This window comes from Falco punctatus (assembly GCF_963210335.1).
Source record: "Falco punctatus genome assembly, chromosome: 8".
NCBI lineage: Eukaryota > Metazoa > Chordata > Aves > Falconiformes > Falconidae > Falco > Falco punctatus.
The window spans coordinates 26,141,780-26,157,036 of record NC_137588.1 but is presented as its reverse complement, the minus strand read 5'-3'; the positions used below and the strand labels follow the sequence as shown (position 1 = coordinate 26,157,036).

At 63.8% G+C, this 15,257-nt stretch overlaps 1 protein-coding gene across 12 annotated transcripts in view; it reads right to left on the bottom strand.

The window, feature by feature from the left end:
- The window catches only part of TNS1 (tensin 1), a 67,594-nt gene that overhangs the window by 45,969 nt on the left and 6,368 nt on the right, over positions 1 to 15,257 (bottom strand). For 6 of the 12 annotated variants that reach the window (XM_080397911.1, XM_080397904.1, XM_080397908.1 and 3 more), the window contains one exon: positions 884 to 922. In XM_080397911.1, the coding sequence (XP_080254037.1) occupies positions 884 to 922 (39 nt within the window). Of the gene's footprint in view, positions 1 to 883; positions 923 to 1,621; positions 3,495 to 8,781; positions 15,112 to 15,257 lie in introns of those variants that run through there. The other 6 variants (XM_080397912.1, XM_080397914.1, XM_080397915.1 and 3 more) reach the window with 2 other exon arrangements.

The window sequence follows — 15,257 nt, the reverse complement described above, 5'->3', positions numbered from 1 at the left end:
ATGCCAGCCTCCCTGCCACCACGTGCCCACTCTGCCCACTGCCATGGGCACAGCCAGGCTGGGGATGGGGCAGCAGGGCTGCTCTGCTGGCAAGATGCTGTCTGGTGGCCACCGCTGTGCCACGCTTCCCAAACCTCTGCCCCGAGCATGGTCCTGCTCCCAGTGCCATCCCAGTGCCCTGCCATGCCCAGAGCCCTGCTGTGGCCCAGCTGGAGCAGCACAGCAAGAGAGCAGGGCTGCCCACCCAGCACCCCTGTGCCCAGCCTCCCCAGGATGGCGTGAACAGAGATGGGGCACCCAGCTGTTTTCCCGGTATCCAGAGAGGACAGGGTGGGCAGGGCTGTGCATCGCCCTGGCCCCAGCTGCTCATTAAAGGTCCCCAGGTGGGACAAAAGAAGAGGGTGACAACAACAAGGGCTGCAAATGCACAGCCTTGAGCCAAAGGCACATCTGGTAGAGTCATCTCCGGGCGTGCAAGAAACCGCCCCAGCTTTGGCCAGGGAGGGGAAGCCCTTGGCGCCGGGGGACCCCAGCACCCAGGCTGGTCACGTCCCACCTGCCTGTCCCTCCCAGCAGCCCTGCAAGCCCCTCTTTCTTGAAAACTCCAGCTCCAGAAATCCTGTGATGGCTGAGCTGCCCCAACTCATGCTGCTCAGACATGGGATGCCCTGCAGCCAGCCATGCTGGGGGGGCACAGCACCAAAATGGAGAGTGCCATTGTCCCCAGCACAGGACCCCTGTGGTTTTGGGGGAAGAGGACTAAAACCCTGAAGCCCCCAGGCAGAGAAAGCCCCACATCCAGTAGAGAACAGGGTGTCTGGTCCCACCCAGTGCACTCAGAGCCCTGCCTGACACCCATGGCTCACAGCGAGGGCTCACTTACCAGCTCATAGTTGACAGCAGGGGAGCAGGGGGTCACAGCCTGCAAGAAAGCAGAAGAGGGCCAGGATTAGTCTCTGCAGCCCCCAGGCCAGCAAGGGGCATGGGAAGGGGCTGGGTTGCCGCATCCACACCCCTACCACGAGCAAACCCAGTGCCCACCCAAGGGAGTGACAGGGGCACTCGTGACCTGTGGCCCTGCCACCTCTGGGCAGGAACACGGGCAGCATCCCAAGGTCAAGGCTGGGCTCCCTGGTAACAGGAGCGGGCTCAGGGCCATGGCGGCCGAGTCATTCAGACTCAGCCAGGGATCCCGGGCAGCCCCAGCCCTGGGTGGGCACAGCGGGCACGGCACGGGGCAGCTGCCTGGTGCCAAGAGCAGCTCCTGGAACAAACCCCAGCCCGGCCTCGTGAGCGCTCCTGCAGCCGCCAGCTGAACAGCCCAGCTATTGTTACCTTAATTACCAGCGGCAATTACTGACAATTAACCTTGGGTTTTGTGTGCACCCCAGTCCTCCCGGGAAGCAGCAGCACGCCAGGGTGGGAGAGGCAGCGCCCTGTTTGCTGGTGCCGGGGGCAGCAGGAACAGCCACCCCAACCCCACACTGGCCCAGAGATGCCGGCAGTAGCAGGAGGGTGTGATTCAGGGCACTCTGTCCCCTCCAAATGTCCCCCGTGTCCCCAGGACCAGTGATCCCCAGCCAGCCATCTCCTGCCTGGTCCCAGAACTGAGCCAACATACCAAAAACAACTCAAGGCTTGGTCCTCCACCGTGGCAGCACAGGGACACCTCCCCATGCTGCTCAAGACTCCCCTGCCCTGGGCTATAAAAAGCAGGATTTGTCCCAAGCACCCCACTCGGAGCACCTGGGTCCCACCCCATCCTGGTCCTCACAGGGTGATGCCCAGTGCCTGCCCCCTCCCCAGCCACCGGCCAGTTCCCATCCTGCCTCCCTGTTTTCTTCAGGGATTGTTGTTGTTCCTCCTCCCGCTCCCTTCCCCTGCACATTATTATTATGATTTTATTCTAATGCAGAAATGCTTCCATAAAAGGCCCCTTTCCCTGCCCCGCGGCGCTGGCCCTGCGCCAGCCTCCCTGGAATGTTCTCCGGCAGTGAGCCGCTACGGACGGGGCCAGCAAGGGCCGTGCAGTACTATGCTGCACCGTGCCCTGCACACCACCACGCTCCTCCCCATGGGATGCTCAACTGAGGGCCCCCAGCCCCCACTCAACCCCCACTCCCGACGCCAGTGACAGAGGGAGATGTGCAGCTCCCCCACCATGGGACACACCAGTCCCACAGACAGGTAGGGTCCATACCCAGCCCTCCTCTGCAGTCGGCACCTGGAGGTTTGCAGGCTATGAAAGCTCCTTCAGCTGGAGAAAGGAGAAAACCGGGGTGCCTGTGGTTGCATCTCCCTGTCCTAGTAGATTCTCTGATGTCTAACATGGGCTTGTGCTCACCCAGTACTGCTCCTCCCATCCACAGGAGACACCATCCCAGGCTGTATGGCACCCTCTCATCCCAGAAATGCAGTTTTACAAGGACTGCAGGCACATAACACTGTTTTCAGCTTCCATCCCTCTCTCAACTTTGGCTCACACACACACTGGGTTCAAGAAGAAGAGGGAAGAACCCTGCCTCAGGCAACAGACTCCTTCCTAGGGAAGCTGAGCCCCTGACTCAGGGGTGCGGGAACATCCCTCCTGCCCCATGGGACTGGTGAGAGCTTCACCCCACACAGGACTGTGGCAACCCCCAGGGCTGCCACCACTTCTGTCCTCAGGGACCCCCACGTTCCCCAGTGCAGGGAGGGGTGGGAAAGTAAGCGGGACCTGCACACCCCTGGTCCAGGCTTTGCTTCACCACGGCAGACACAGCAGCCTTTCTTCTCCCCCCCACACCGGTGTTTGCATTCCTGCCGCCAAGCTCCCACTGCCACGACCCTGCTGCCCGGCAGCCCTGCCCAGGAATGTGAGGAACGAGGCGCAGCAGGGCTGCCGCCCACCCTACCAGCCCCCCACGGCCCCCTGCCCGCCCACCCAGCCCCCCAGGTTGCAGCCCCATCCTTCCCAGCAGCCACATCCTGCAAACCGCTGCCTTGAGACCCGGGTTTTGCCAAGCAGCAACATCAGTTTCCCAGGAAACAAGGTTCCATGGCCACAAGTGGTGGGGACTCTCTGATGTCTCCTAAAGGGTTGGGCACTCCCAGCAGTCTTCCCCTGGAAAGCAGTGATGGGCTTGCTCTCTTATAGCGAGCTGTCACCATACCTAGAGAAACTCGATACCCTCGAGATGTCCAAGCCCAGAAGTAAACACCTGGCTGGCTAACCCTTGCTGGCTGGCAAACTCCTGACAGCCCCTGACCACACTGCCCCAGGGCAGAGTAGCGCATGGGAGCCCTCCTCCACTAAAGCCTACCAGCTGCAGCTCAGGGACCAGCCTCTGCAGCCCAGGTCCCCTCCGGGACTTCAGCACCAGTTCACAAGCACTGAGCAAGGCCAGAAGAATGCAAACATCCACCACATACTGGGAATGAGACACCCCAGAGCCTTCTTCTCTTGCATCTCCCCTCCTCCTAAAGCCTTCCTCTCCCTCCTCCTCCCTCAGCAAAACAAACCCTGCAGCTGCGGAGATGCTCAGGGGCATCATCAGGTCCTGCTCCAGCCAGAGCTTCCCCGCGGGTTGTAGCCCCAGCCCATGGGATGCCAGCAGGGCTGGGGGGAGACAAACCTCCATGGAGGGGCCCTTCAGTTCAGCAGCGGGCTGGGTCGGCACAGAGCTGGGCACAGGGTGGGCTGGGGGAACGCAGGGGTCCCCCCAGCCAGGCTGCCGGAGCCGGGTGAGCGCTGGCCCACAGCCCACAGCATGGCCTGCCCGGCTGCCGGTGGACGACGCGGGCCCATCTCTGACGCATATCCCTTCCTTTTGGTGGTGGTTTTTGTTTTTCCCTTCCCCAGGAGCTCCGATAAACATTCCCGAGCCGGCCAATATCCGGGCCAGCGCTGACCCTTACGATGCCGGGAACAGACGCAGCATTAGCCACCCTGGCGCTCCCACGGACCCCAGGCACGCCTGCTTCCCATAGCCAGGCACTGAGAGGCCAGCAAGCCAGCCCAGCTGGCACGGTCAGAGTCAGAGACTTGCTGCCAAAAGGGACACCCCCAGCATCCTGGACCCCTGGCACCAAGCCCACATCAGGCAGGCACAGCCCTCCTGGCCTCCCTACCCAGAAGGGATTTGGACCCCAAAAGAGGGGAGGAAGGCACCCTCCTCTCTCCAGCCCCCAGGGAGGGGGTCCCCTACCCAAACCACCCTGCAGGATGGAAACGTGGCTGTGAAAGAGGATGGTGACTCAGTGGCCAGATTGGCATCCTGCAGGATGACTCTGGGGTGGCATTGATACCAGCCCAGCCCACGTCACCCCATGGGGAACCTCATGGGGTCCCACATCACCCCATGGAGGACCTCTTCCTCCCTAGCAAGGTCACCTGAACTTTGTGTCATCCACATCCCAGCCAAGGCTGCGCATCACCTCCCCACGCACCCCATGGCTCTGCTCACCCTGAGACCCTGCCCCAGGCAGGGAGGGGGTCTCAAGGACAGCCATGGGCCACAGCAACCTCCCAGCTGGCCCCAGAGCCCTTCCCCTGCCTGCCAGCCCCTCCAGCCCTGCTGCAGCCACCAAGTCCTGCCAAACCCCTTCTTAGCCATGATGTGGGGCAGAGCAGGAGCCCTGCTCTGGCACCCCACAGTAGAAAGCACTTTAAAGGGACTTGTTTCGGCCAGCAAGTTGGGGACACCAGGGAAGGTTTTCCCCTCTCCAGCACCCCTGTTTGCCCCTTCCTGGTGGGACCAGCTGCAGCATCCTTCCCCACAGCTAACTATAAGGGACTACAGGGTTCAGGCTCAGAGAGGGCCCCTCCAGCCACCCCCCACCCAGCACAGGGGGCAGGTCCCCCCTGACCAACACCACGTGCTGCCTGCTCCTGCCCTCAGATTTCTCACAGCTCTAGTAAATCTGTTTATGCAACAAGTCCCCGGCAGGAGGACAGCATGTTTCCATCCACACCCTCTCCCCCCTTGCCCCAGCTCCACCCTGCCCAGCACAGCCCGAGCATGCAAAGCACGGGGCAGCCACATAGAGCCCCAGCCCCCTGGCACGGGGGTCCTGGGGAGCGGGCAGCACCCCTGCACCATGCAGCCCCTCTCTGCCCCCACCAGTGCACAGGGGTTCTGCTGCTTTTGGGGGTTCTCCTCTCAGGCGGGGGTAACTGGCGGCTGTGCCGAAGGGCAGGGGAGCGGCTTGGCCAGCAGCTCGGCCAGCAGCTCAGGGTGAGTCAGGCTAGGCTGATGCCGGGGCACAGAGGTCTTGCCACTCCCAGGCTTCCCTCTGAGCATCCCCAGCCCGCCTCGCAGCTGGGCCAGGGACTGTCACCGTGCCATCCCCTCTGTGCCAGGATGCTGGGAAGCACCCAAGCCAAGGCAGAGGCCACCAGGCTGCCACATCCCTGCATTGCCCAAGAGATGCTGATGGTACCTGGGGAGGGTACTGCACAGCAAAGAGCCACCACCATGGCAGGGATGTCCCCCAAGCTGTGACAGACCCCATCCCCTCTGTCTCCCCATGTGTGTGTGTGTCCCCCGTCCCTGGTATGTCCCCAGGGAGCCGGCTCATGGCCCGTCCCCGCCAGGAAGGCGGCAGCAGAGACAGGACAGAGGTTACCTGGTGCGCCCAGCCCTGCAGATCAGGGCTGAGATACCATGGGGGACACCAGCCACCCCACCCTGCCCTGGGGGCCACCACTGGCACCTTGATGCACCCCGGGATCCACAGCATAGCCAGGAGGGTGAGGGCCCCCAGCAGCCCACAGCTGGCCAGGCCAGCAGCCCCAGCACTGGGACACAGCACAGGACAGCAAAGGCAATGCGCAGGGAAGTTCCAAGGGGTTGCAATGGAGGCAGCAGCACCAAAATAACCTTGGTTTCAACCCAAATAAGGGCAGGTCCCAGCACCAGGGGAGTTTGAGCAATCAGCCCCAAGACTGCCAAGTGCCTACTAGGGGAAGGGGGAGAAGACAGCATCCCTGGGCCTGTTTAGGGGGAAAAGGAGTTTCGGGGCTCAGGAAGGGGACAGAGGTGCCACCACACACCCAGTACAGGGGCTGGCCCGCTCTGCCAGTGAGCACTGGCTCGGCACGGGGCCGGCCACAGGCAGGGATGTGCTGTGCTCCAGTGCCTAAAAAAGGCAACATCTGCAGGCAGCGGGTCTGGATCCAGCCCCACGGGCCAGCGCCTGCCTGGCACTGGCCCCACAGCCCTGGCCATGCCCTGCCACCGGCACCCACCCATGGCTGCTGTGACCCCACAGTGGGGACACCCCTCACCCTGGTCCCACAGGGACCCCACAACCACCCTGCCCCCAGGGAGCACACTGGGTCACGGTACCCTGTCTGCCCCAGGGAGGGCACGGGGGTCCCCCTGCCCCAAATAGGCCGTTGGCCAGGGAGCATCTTCTGCCTCAGGGATTGGCTGGGAGCAGAGTGACACTGGGATTGGCTGGGACAGGGTCTGCTGCAGGGGGCTTCACCGGGATTGGTCCATGCCCAGGTTCTTACATGTGATTGGTCAGCGCATGGATTCTCACACAGGACTGGCCAGCACACGGGTTCTTAAATGTGATTAATCAGTGCATAGATTCTCCCATGGGATTGGTCAATACATGGATTCTGACACGGGATTGGTCAGAGCACTGATTCTCACGCAGGATTGGTCAGAGCAGCGATCCCAGCACAGGATTGGCCAGGGCACAGATTCTCCTATGGGAGACTGGTCAGTAAATGGATTCCGACCTGGGCTGGCTGGCACAGGGCCGGCGAGCGGGCAGGCTGGCGGCGAGCGGGCAGGCTGGCTGCGCCCGGCGGGAGCCCTGTGCAGGACCCTGCCCCACAGGCCCCCTCTGCCCTTGGCCATGCTGGGGGGCGCCAGGCGAGCCCCATCCCTGAGAGCAGAGGCTCTGCCGCAGGCTCTGGGCTGCCCCAGGGCATCGGGTCACTCACAGTGCCCATGGGGCTGTGACTCATCTCCTGTGTGGTCAAGGCACCAGAACAAGCCCTGGCTGCCCCAGGGGGTGTGTGCCCCCCAGCACTGAAACTGGGGGCTCCCCTCAAGGGGGAAAGCCCTGAACAGATGGAGACTGGGGTCAGTGCTGTGTCCCCACCCCATGGGACGGAGCTGGATCTGCTGCAGTGAAAGTGAACTGCTGAGCAGCATCCCCAAAAACAGTGTCCCCCATCTGTCAGGGGGAACAGCACAGAACAGAAGGGGGAAGCAGAGACAGAGCTGTGGGGCTGCTCTCCCTGCCCCCCAACACCCAACGGGGCGGCTCCCGCGCTGACCCAGGTCTGCCGGCACTGTGATGGGATGCACTGGAGATGGGCTGCACGAGGCTGGGCACGGGACAGTGGCAAAGCAAGCAGGAGGGTGGCCCAGGGCAGGGCACAGCTCTGCTCCACAGGCCCCCCAAAACAGGTCAGGGTGCAAACAGACCTCTTGGCTTGGGACCCCAAAAGGGGGGACAGGGAGTGGCACAGCCCCAAGGCGCAGTGCCCAGCCTGGGGGGAAGCAGCAGCCCCGCGGGGCAGCAGGAGCCCTGCCCTTCCTGAAACAGCGGCCAGCGGCACTGCTAACAGAGAAGCTTCATTAGAGCAGGCATGGGCTGGGGGCTCATTTTCTCCTGACCCGCTTTCCTCGGGGGTGTCACCCCCAGGGATGGCTTCGGACTGCAGGCAGGATGCACGCAGCCCTCCCAGTGCCACCATGCTGTAGGGACAGGGGTGCCTGCTTGGGGGCCCCCCAGCACCACCGAACTCCTCACGCAGCAGATGCCACCCCCAGCACTGTCCGAGGACCCGGGGCGGTACTGCCACTGTCACCCCCTTGTCCCTGCCTGCTGCCCGCCAGCACCCACACCGGGGTCACCGGTCCCACACCGGTGGCTGACCCCGACGCCGAGCGGGATCAGGCGCCCCGGGAACGGAGCAGTTCCCTTTTTTTTCTTGTTTTCCCCTTAAAACCAAGAGGGCTGATGCCTCGCTTGGCCGTTTCCTCTCCCAGGAGCACAGCCCAAAAACATCTGCGCCGGGACCTGCCCTGCCGGATTTAACCCTCTGCGGACCCGGCGGCGCGGAGGGGCCGTGGATCCCTGCCCGGGGGGGGGGGCTGGCACCCGCCGGGGCTGCCGGACTCCTCGCCACTCATTAACCCGGGGTTTAACCATTGCCGGTCCCGCGGCGGGACAGGGGAGGGGGGTTAACCCATGTGCTGCCACAGCTCCCAGCCAAGGGACTGCCCCTCCCGTGTCCCCCGCCCCGGGGTGACAGGCACCCGCCCGGCATCGCCCACCCGACCGCGGTGCGGGAGCGGGGTGCCGGGGCAGGACCCCGCTTTCCCGCGCAGCCCCCGCTCCCCAGGGACAGGTCCCTACGCACTTCGGAGGGGACGCAAACCCCAGCGCCTGTGTTCTGCCCCCCCCCCCCTTCCCGGGGCACCCTGCGGGTCACCGCCCCGGCGAGGCGGGGAGGTGGGCACGGGGGTCACGGCCCCCCGGCGCCGCTCCCAGCCGGCAGCAAGACGGCCCTCACCCCCTCCCCAAATCCTCCTCCCTGCGAGCACCGCATTGTCCCCCCCAAGTCCCCCCCGTACCGCCAGACCCCCTCTGGGGACCGACAACTGGGGACCCCCCAATACGGGGGGGGGCAGCACTCCCCCAGCCACGCAGCACCCCATCACCGCTCGGATGTCATGCGTGGCCCCCGCCCCCTGATGAGATGCCACCCCTCGCAGCACCCCCCTGCGCGGGGGGGCTGCGAACCCCCGTGCCCTCGCAGCCTGCCCGTACCTGGTTCATGACGCTCCCGAAATCCATCCGGGGTCTCGCCTGCCTACATCCGAAAGGGACGGCAGCGCAGCCTCACCTGGCCCCGGGGGCGCGGGGGGCGGCCGGGGGCGGCCAGAGGGGCCGGGGGGGGCAGGCGGGAGCCCGGCGTCGCCCGGGCGGGCAGGCGTGAAGACAGACTGCAGGCAGAGCCCCCCTCCCTCCCCGGGCCAAGCCTAGAGAAGGAAGGAAGGAAGGAGGGAGGGAGGGAGGGAGGTGGGAGGGGAGGGAAGGAGGGGGAGAGCCGAAGGGTTTCGCTCCCCGCAAGCGGGACCCCGGCGATGGAGGGGCGCAGAAGGGTCCCGCTGCCCCCCCCGCTCCCCTCCACACCCCCGGGGCGTCCGGGGGCTCGGGAGCCCGGGGGCGCCAGCCCCGGCCCTGGGAAGGAAGGGGGTCCCGGGCAGCTTTTTCCACCACTCCCCTCCCTCCTCTCGCTCCTTCTCCCTCTTTCTTCTCTTCCCTCTCTCCCCAGCTGCACGTCGTGCTCCAAGTCCAGCCCCGCTCCGCTCCCCTCGCCTCCCCCCAAAACGCCCTTAAAGGCAACCAGGAGCCCGGCTCAGGCAGCTGGCCCTGGGCAAGGGGTGCTGGCAAGTGGGCAGACGCCCCCAAACACATACACCCCCACGCACCTCTGCCACCTCCCCCTGCCAAGCGCCTCGCACCCAGTGCTGAGAGGCCATGGTGGGGCGCAGCAGGGTCGGGGCCTTATCGCCCCGCGTGACGCCACCAGTGTCCCTGTGCCCTTGGCGGGGGGGGGGGTAGCAGGGATAAGGGTGTGGGGCCCTTCTTGGGGCCTTTATCTGCCTGGCACCCCCTGGTACGACTTGGTCCCCCCTGCCACTTGCAGGACAAGGTACCCAATTAATGGTCCTTGGGTGCCCCACACCCCCGGTGTTGGGGGGATGTGAAGATATAGCAGCCCACCCTCCAATTAAAAAGGAAACCCAAAACACTGGAAGAGTCCCAGCTGTCCCTCAGCACATGGAACCACGCCAGTCCTTGCTTGCCTGTCCCAAATCCAGGGTGTGCCCAGCATCAACCTCGCCTTCCTCCCATCTCCCTTCCTCCTCCTCATCCTCCTCAGGGGCTCTGTGTAGCGATGGATGGAGCCCTGCTCTCCCCAGCCACACCTGGGGTATCCCAGCCCTGGCTCTGCTGGGCAAGCAAGTGCTCAGCGCCGGGAGACCAAGGAGTGATGGGGGGAAGCCCCCAGCAGTGTGAAGCACTGGGGAGCCCACCAGTGGTAGCCCACAGAGTGGTGAGCCAGCCGAGGAGGCAGGGAGCCAGGCACCCGGCCCAGTGCTGTTGACATTTTCTCGCCCAACACCTCCCCGTTCCTGTTTGCGTTTCCGTCCTTGCACTGCGGGCTCAGCCAGAAGGCTGGGGCTGGCTCTGCTGGCACAGGGCAGGACCCCAGGGACCCCTCCGGCCTTGCCACCCCCCCAAAATGCAGCAGGGAGTGGCTGGTGGTTAGGAGCTCTCCTTCTGCCCTCCTCCAAGACTCCCATAAGATGCACTACCCATGGAGTGCAATCCCACTCCAGCAGATCCTGCCCAGCCTCTCTGTGCCTCAGTTTCCCCAGCAGCCGGATGGTGCTGTGGGATGGGAGCACTGAGAGGCACCAGAAGACCCTTCCCACTGAGGGGCAAAGCACCAGAACCCAAACATTCCCAGGGGGCACCTGCTCATCCCCCTCCTGAGCAAGCGCCAGTCCCACTGCGCTCCCCAGCACCCAAGGGCATGGGGCTGGACCCCAACAGACACCACTCTGGGGCCAACCCCACCCCCCCCCGGATCCATGGGCACCCCCAACCAAGCCCCCCAGCACCCAAAAAGCAGGCATTCCAAAAAGAGGGGAGTGCTGCAACTGGGATAGAGGGGCAGTAAAGGTCCTTTGCCAGAGAGCTGGGCATGGATGCCAGCTTGGCTCCAGCGCAGACCCCCGCACAGACACCCCCCCAGCCCCAGCGCCTTGGGAGGCAGCTGCAGGACAGCTCCTGGACCCTGGGAAACAGCAGCAGTAGCAGCGCCGGGGCCAGATGGGAAAGTATCAGCTTCTGAGCAGGGTGGAAATGAATGAGTGAGTCAAGGGCACTGACAGCACGTCCCCATCCCCAGGGAGGTGACGAGAGCTGGCCCCTGGGGAGATGATGTGTTCCCTTCACAGGACACAGCCAGAGAAGTCCTGACAACATCCCTAAACTCCATCCAGCCCCCTAAGTACCTCCCAGAGCCATCAGGTCAAAAAGCCAGTGGGAGCAGGTCCGACGGTTGGCTCAGCACCCCACGGGGTCCCACCAGCACCCCCAGAGAAACCACCCCCATGTGAGCCAGCTGCTCCACAACCCAAAACAAGCATCCTTGAGCATCACCACCCCAAAATGTCAGCAGAAGAAGGGGGACCAGAAGAAGAAGGGACCCAGCGGGATCATCTGCAGAGGTGAAAGCACACAGGAGATAAAGCCCCAGTGCGGGGTCTGTAAAGTCTCTCTTGAGTCAGATCTTTCAGCTGGTTTGGGGTTGATGCCACCCCTTGGAGCGTGCTGGGGGTCCCCAGCCACCCAACACCCTTCCTGGGGCAGGTCCCAGGAGAAGTGGCCATGGGGGACGCAAAGTGGTCTGGGAACAAATAAAATGAATGAGAAAAGAGACAGAGACCCTCCACAGGAGCTCCCATCCAGCCCAGACCCTGTGTCCCACCACCACAGGCCCCTGAGGGGGCTGGATCCAGCCCTGGAAGCCCCTGAGGAGGGAGGCCGGTGGTCCCCACTGTCTCAGCGAACACCTCCCAGGCAGTGCTCACCAGTGCAGCGAGCATGGGCAGTCTCAGCACCCCCACTCCCCTGCCTGCCCTCCCTGCACACAGCAGCACCCAGAGGGTGCAGGGAAGGGCCCCGGCTCCTGTGAGCAGCCAAGCCGACCCCCCTACCCCCCACCCCCCCACCCCACCCCCGCCACCTTGGAACTGAGAGAGGCTGAATATTTGGGCAGTGACGTAAAGAAGAGGAAAAAGGAAAGAGGGAGGAAAAAAGAAAACCAGAACCCCCTCCAGGACCCGCTGCACAAACACGACCTGGCAGGGCTGATCCCCACAGCCCCCCATCCCGCCACCCCGGCTGGGCCCGTGCCAGGGCCAAGGACACATTCCTGCGGCATTCCTCCCCCTCTCTGCCTTCTCAGAGGAGGGATGTTACTGATTACTTTGTCCTGAAGCAGTGGCAGGGTGGCTTTTAACGGGGCATCAGGGACAGGGACTGGATGGGCAGCTCCCTGTGTGACTGGCACATCATTCCCTCCACTGCACTGGGAGGAGGCAGCTGGGCAGAGTGGCTGGGGCAGTGAGCACGGACAGGACAGCCACATGTGCCCTAGCATGACCTCGCTGCAGCTGGGACGTGGATGTCCCCTCCTTGCAGCCCCCATTCCTGGCACAGCCACAGGGAGCCTGCAGTGCACCACCTGGCCATGCTCCCCAGCACTGCCCATGCCCCTGGCCATGTCATGGCTGCAGGGTGCCCACCACCACAAGTCAAGCCTGCCCAGAAGGGTCCAACCACTCCCTGCCTCAGTTTCCCCTCCTGGCTCTGACTTGCTTTACAAGCAGGGGAGCCCCCAGCACCAGCTGAAGACAGGAGATGCACATCCCCTTTGCCACCACCGTATGTCCCAGCATGGGTCCCACTGCATCCCCAGCGCCACCAAGGGCCCATTGGCGCCACAGGCACTGGGAGCGATTGCTCTGGCCAGGACGTGCCTCACTGCCCAGCTCTGGCCCTGCTCCAGCCCCCGGTTTAATGATGGACAAACACCCCCCCCGGCCAGAGTCCCATCGCAGGGGGCCACTCGAAAAACAAGCCGGGCCTGGCATGAGGCCAGTAGGAATGGATGGCACTGAGCTGGGAGCACACGCATGTGACCACCTGCCCATGTGCAAGCACACGTGCACACGGATAGATATTCTTGCACGCACATGCATTGCCCTGAAGGCTCACGCACACATTCATGCACCTGTGAGTGGACATGATCATGCACACATATGATCATGTAAATGTGTTCATGGTCAGACACACACATGCACACTCACACAGACACGTTCACATGCACAGACACACACGTACTCACACACATGGCCCAGCAGCCCAGCAAAGTTCCATCACTCAGTGACAGCTCACCAGGGGACAAGGCAGCCCTCAGATGCCTCTGCCCCATGCACTGTGCTGTGCCTCAGTTTCCCCTCTTGGCACAGCCCAGCACCCCCACTCCCCCAGGACCTGCGGGCCCTGGTGTGGCACAGGGTGACTGGGGCAGGCTGGAGCCCCACCAGGCCCAGCTGCCAGCACAGTCACCACTTCCCAGAACCATTCTCCCGTCCCCCAGCCAAACCAGCCATCACTGGGCTGGCTCTCGCCACCAGGAGAAGCATTGTCCCCTGTCTTTTCTCAGATTCTCCAAGCAGCGTCATGGCAAAATCCAGCCCCAGTTGGAGGGAGCGCATCCTGGGGGACGCAGATGCCCCCAGCACCTCCCTTGCTCCATGATTTGGGACATGCCTGCCTAGCTCCACCGCCTGGAGCATCCTCAGGCTCATTCCCCCCAGCCCAGCCAGGATGTCAGTGACACCACCAGATCCTGGCAGTGCCACAACTGGCACATGCCAACGCACAGGCTCACCCAGCCTGACCACTTCCACGGAAAGCACTGCGCCCCACACCATGTCCCCTACCTCTGTCTGCCCCCAGGCAGGGCTCTGTGACTCAGTTTCCCCACTTTTCAAAGGGAGCTACACGCCCCCTGCCTTGGGCAGGCAGTTTTGGTGCAGGGAGGGAGGGACCAGACAGGCTGGGGGGGTCACGTACATGCCAGTGTCCATCCATCCATCCCCCTCAGAGGGAGGGAGGGAGGTTTGCTAAGCGAGGAAAAATCCCTGAGTGGAGGCGCTGAGCACGAGAAGGGCCTTACATGGGCATGGGAACGGCGTGCTTCCCAGCTGATGCGTGTGTGGCTGCCACAGCCCCCCCAGAGCCGCCCACGGACACTGGGCACCCTGCCAGCATTGCTGCCACCGCGGGGCACGGGTCCCACCGCTGTCCCCCACGCTGTCCCTCAATGGGTGCAAGTCACTCCTGGGGCACAGATCCTGCCTGCCCTGGCACAGCTATACTGCTCACTGTCTCCTCAGGAACGTGGCACTCACCAGCATCCCAAAACGTCCCTGGTGTCCCCACATACACCCCAGTGCTCCCCCCCATCCCCATCACACCTGTGATACCCCTTGGCACCCACACCCATCACCCCCAGGACAACCCTTCACACCCAGCCAGCCCCTCTACCCACCCCGCTATTGCTCCCCTCTCCCCCCCCGCTCACCATACCCAGTCCATTTGGGGTTTGTAAGGGGGGGCGTCCCCCCAGCTGGGCCAGGAGCCAGCTATTCCAGGGGCAGCCGGTGGAGCAGAACAAGGGGTCGGGGCAGGTCCCAAGGGGGTAAATAAGGGGACCAAGGGGAAGATGTTGCCAATAGCACTGTGTGACAGGCTCCAGGGCTGGAAACTGCCAGGGAGGGGGACACAGGGTCCTTGCAGCATCTCCAGGGCAGGAGGAAGAAGGGTTGTGGGGGGGCAGCTGCCAGCACTTTGGGGGTGAACCCATCTTCCTGCTCCAAAGTATCCTAGGGGTGCAGGGGTTAAACGTAAGGGGCTTCAGGTAGACAAGAGGCCGTTTTTGCTCCGTGCCAAGCCCCCTCCCCACAGCGCCCTCCCTGGAGACCCTACAATAACAAGCCGGCGTGTGAGTCAGCTGGCCGCTTGCCCAGCCGAAGGAGCCCCTCCCTGGGCGCTGGCCCAAAGGAGCTCTGCAGAAGGCCCCTGGCCCTGGCCCCACGCACGCACCCCCCCTAGCAGCACACCCCTCGGCTAGCCGGCCCCACTGAGGGGGCTCCAGCTTCCAAAGAGTGTGGGAAGGGTGATGGAGGCTAATGAAACACAGCCGGCTGCAGGAGCAAGCCATGGGTTGCCCCTGCACACAGGCTACCCAGATGCTGGGACCCTGGTGTGACCCTCCTCTTAGTGCACTCCATATCAGACATCAGAGAATCCCCACTGGGCGAACGCCCAGACGCATGTGCTTCCCGACACTCTCTCCTGCCTGGAAACCACTGGCAGATGCACCCTGCCACCACCTGCCATACTGCAGACATTCCCCCACCCCGTGCCCCCCTCGCCTCCCTCTGCGGCATCCCAGCATCAAGGCAAAGCCACCTCCTCTGGCCCCAGCCCCTGGGCGTCTTCAGAACAGGGTCCTGGGATGGCAGAGTCCCCAAGATGGCATAGGGTTCCCCAGGGTGGCACAGGGTCTCCAGGGTGGCACAGCCCCACCAAACCTCCTGGCCACCTCTGTCCTGCCCACTCAGGGCCCAGGGTTCCAGGCATGTCCCCAAGGT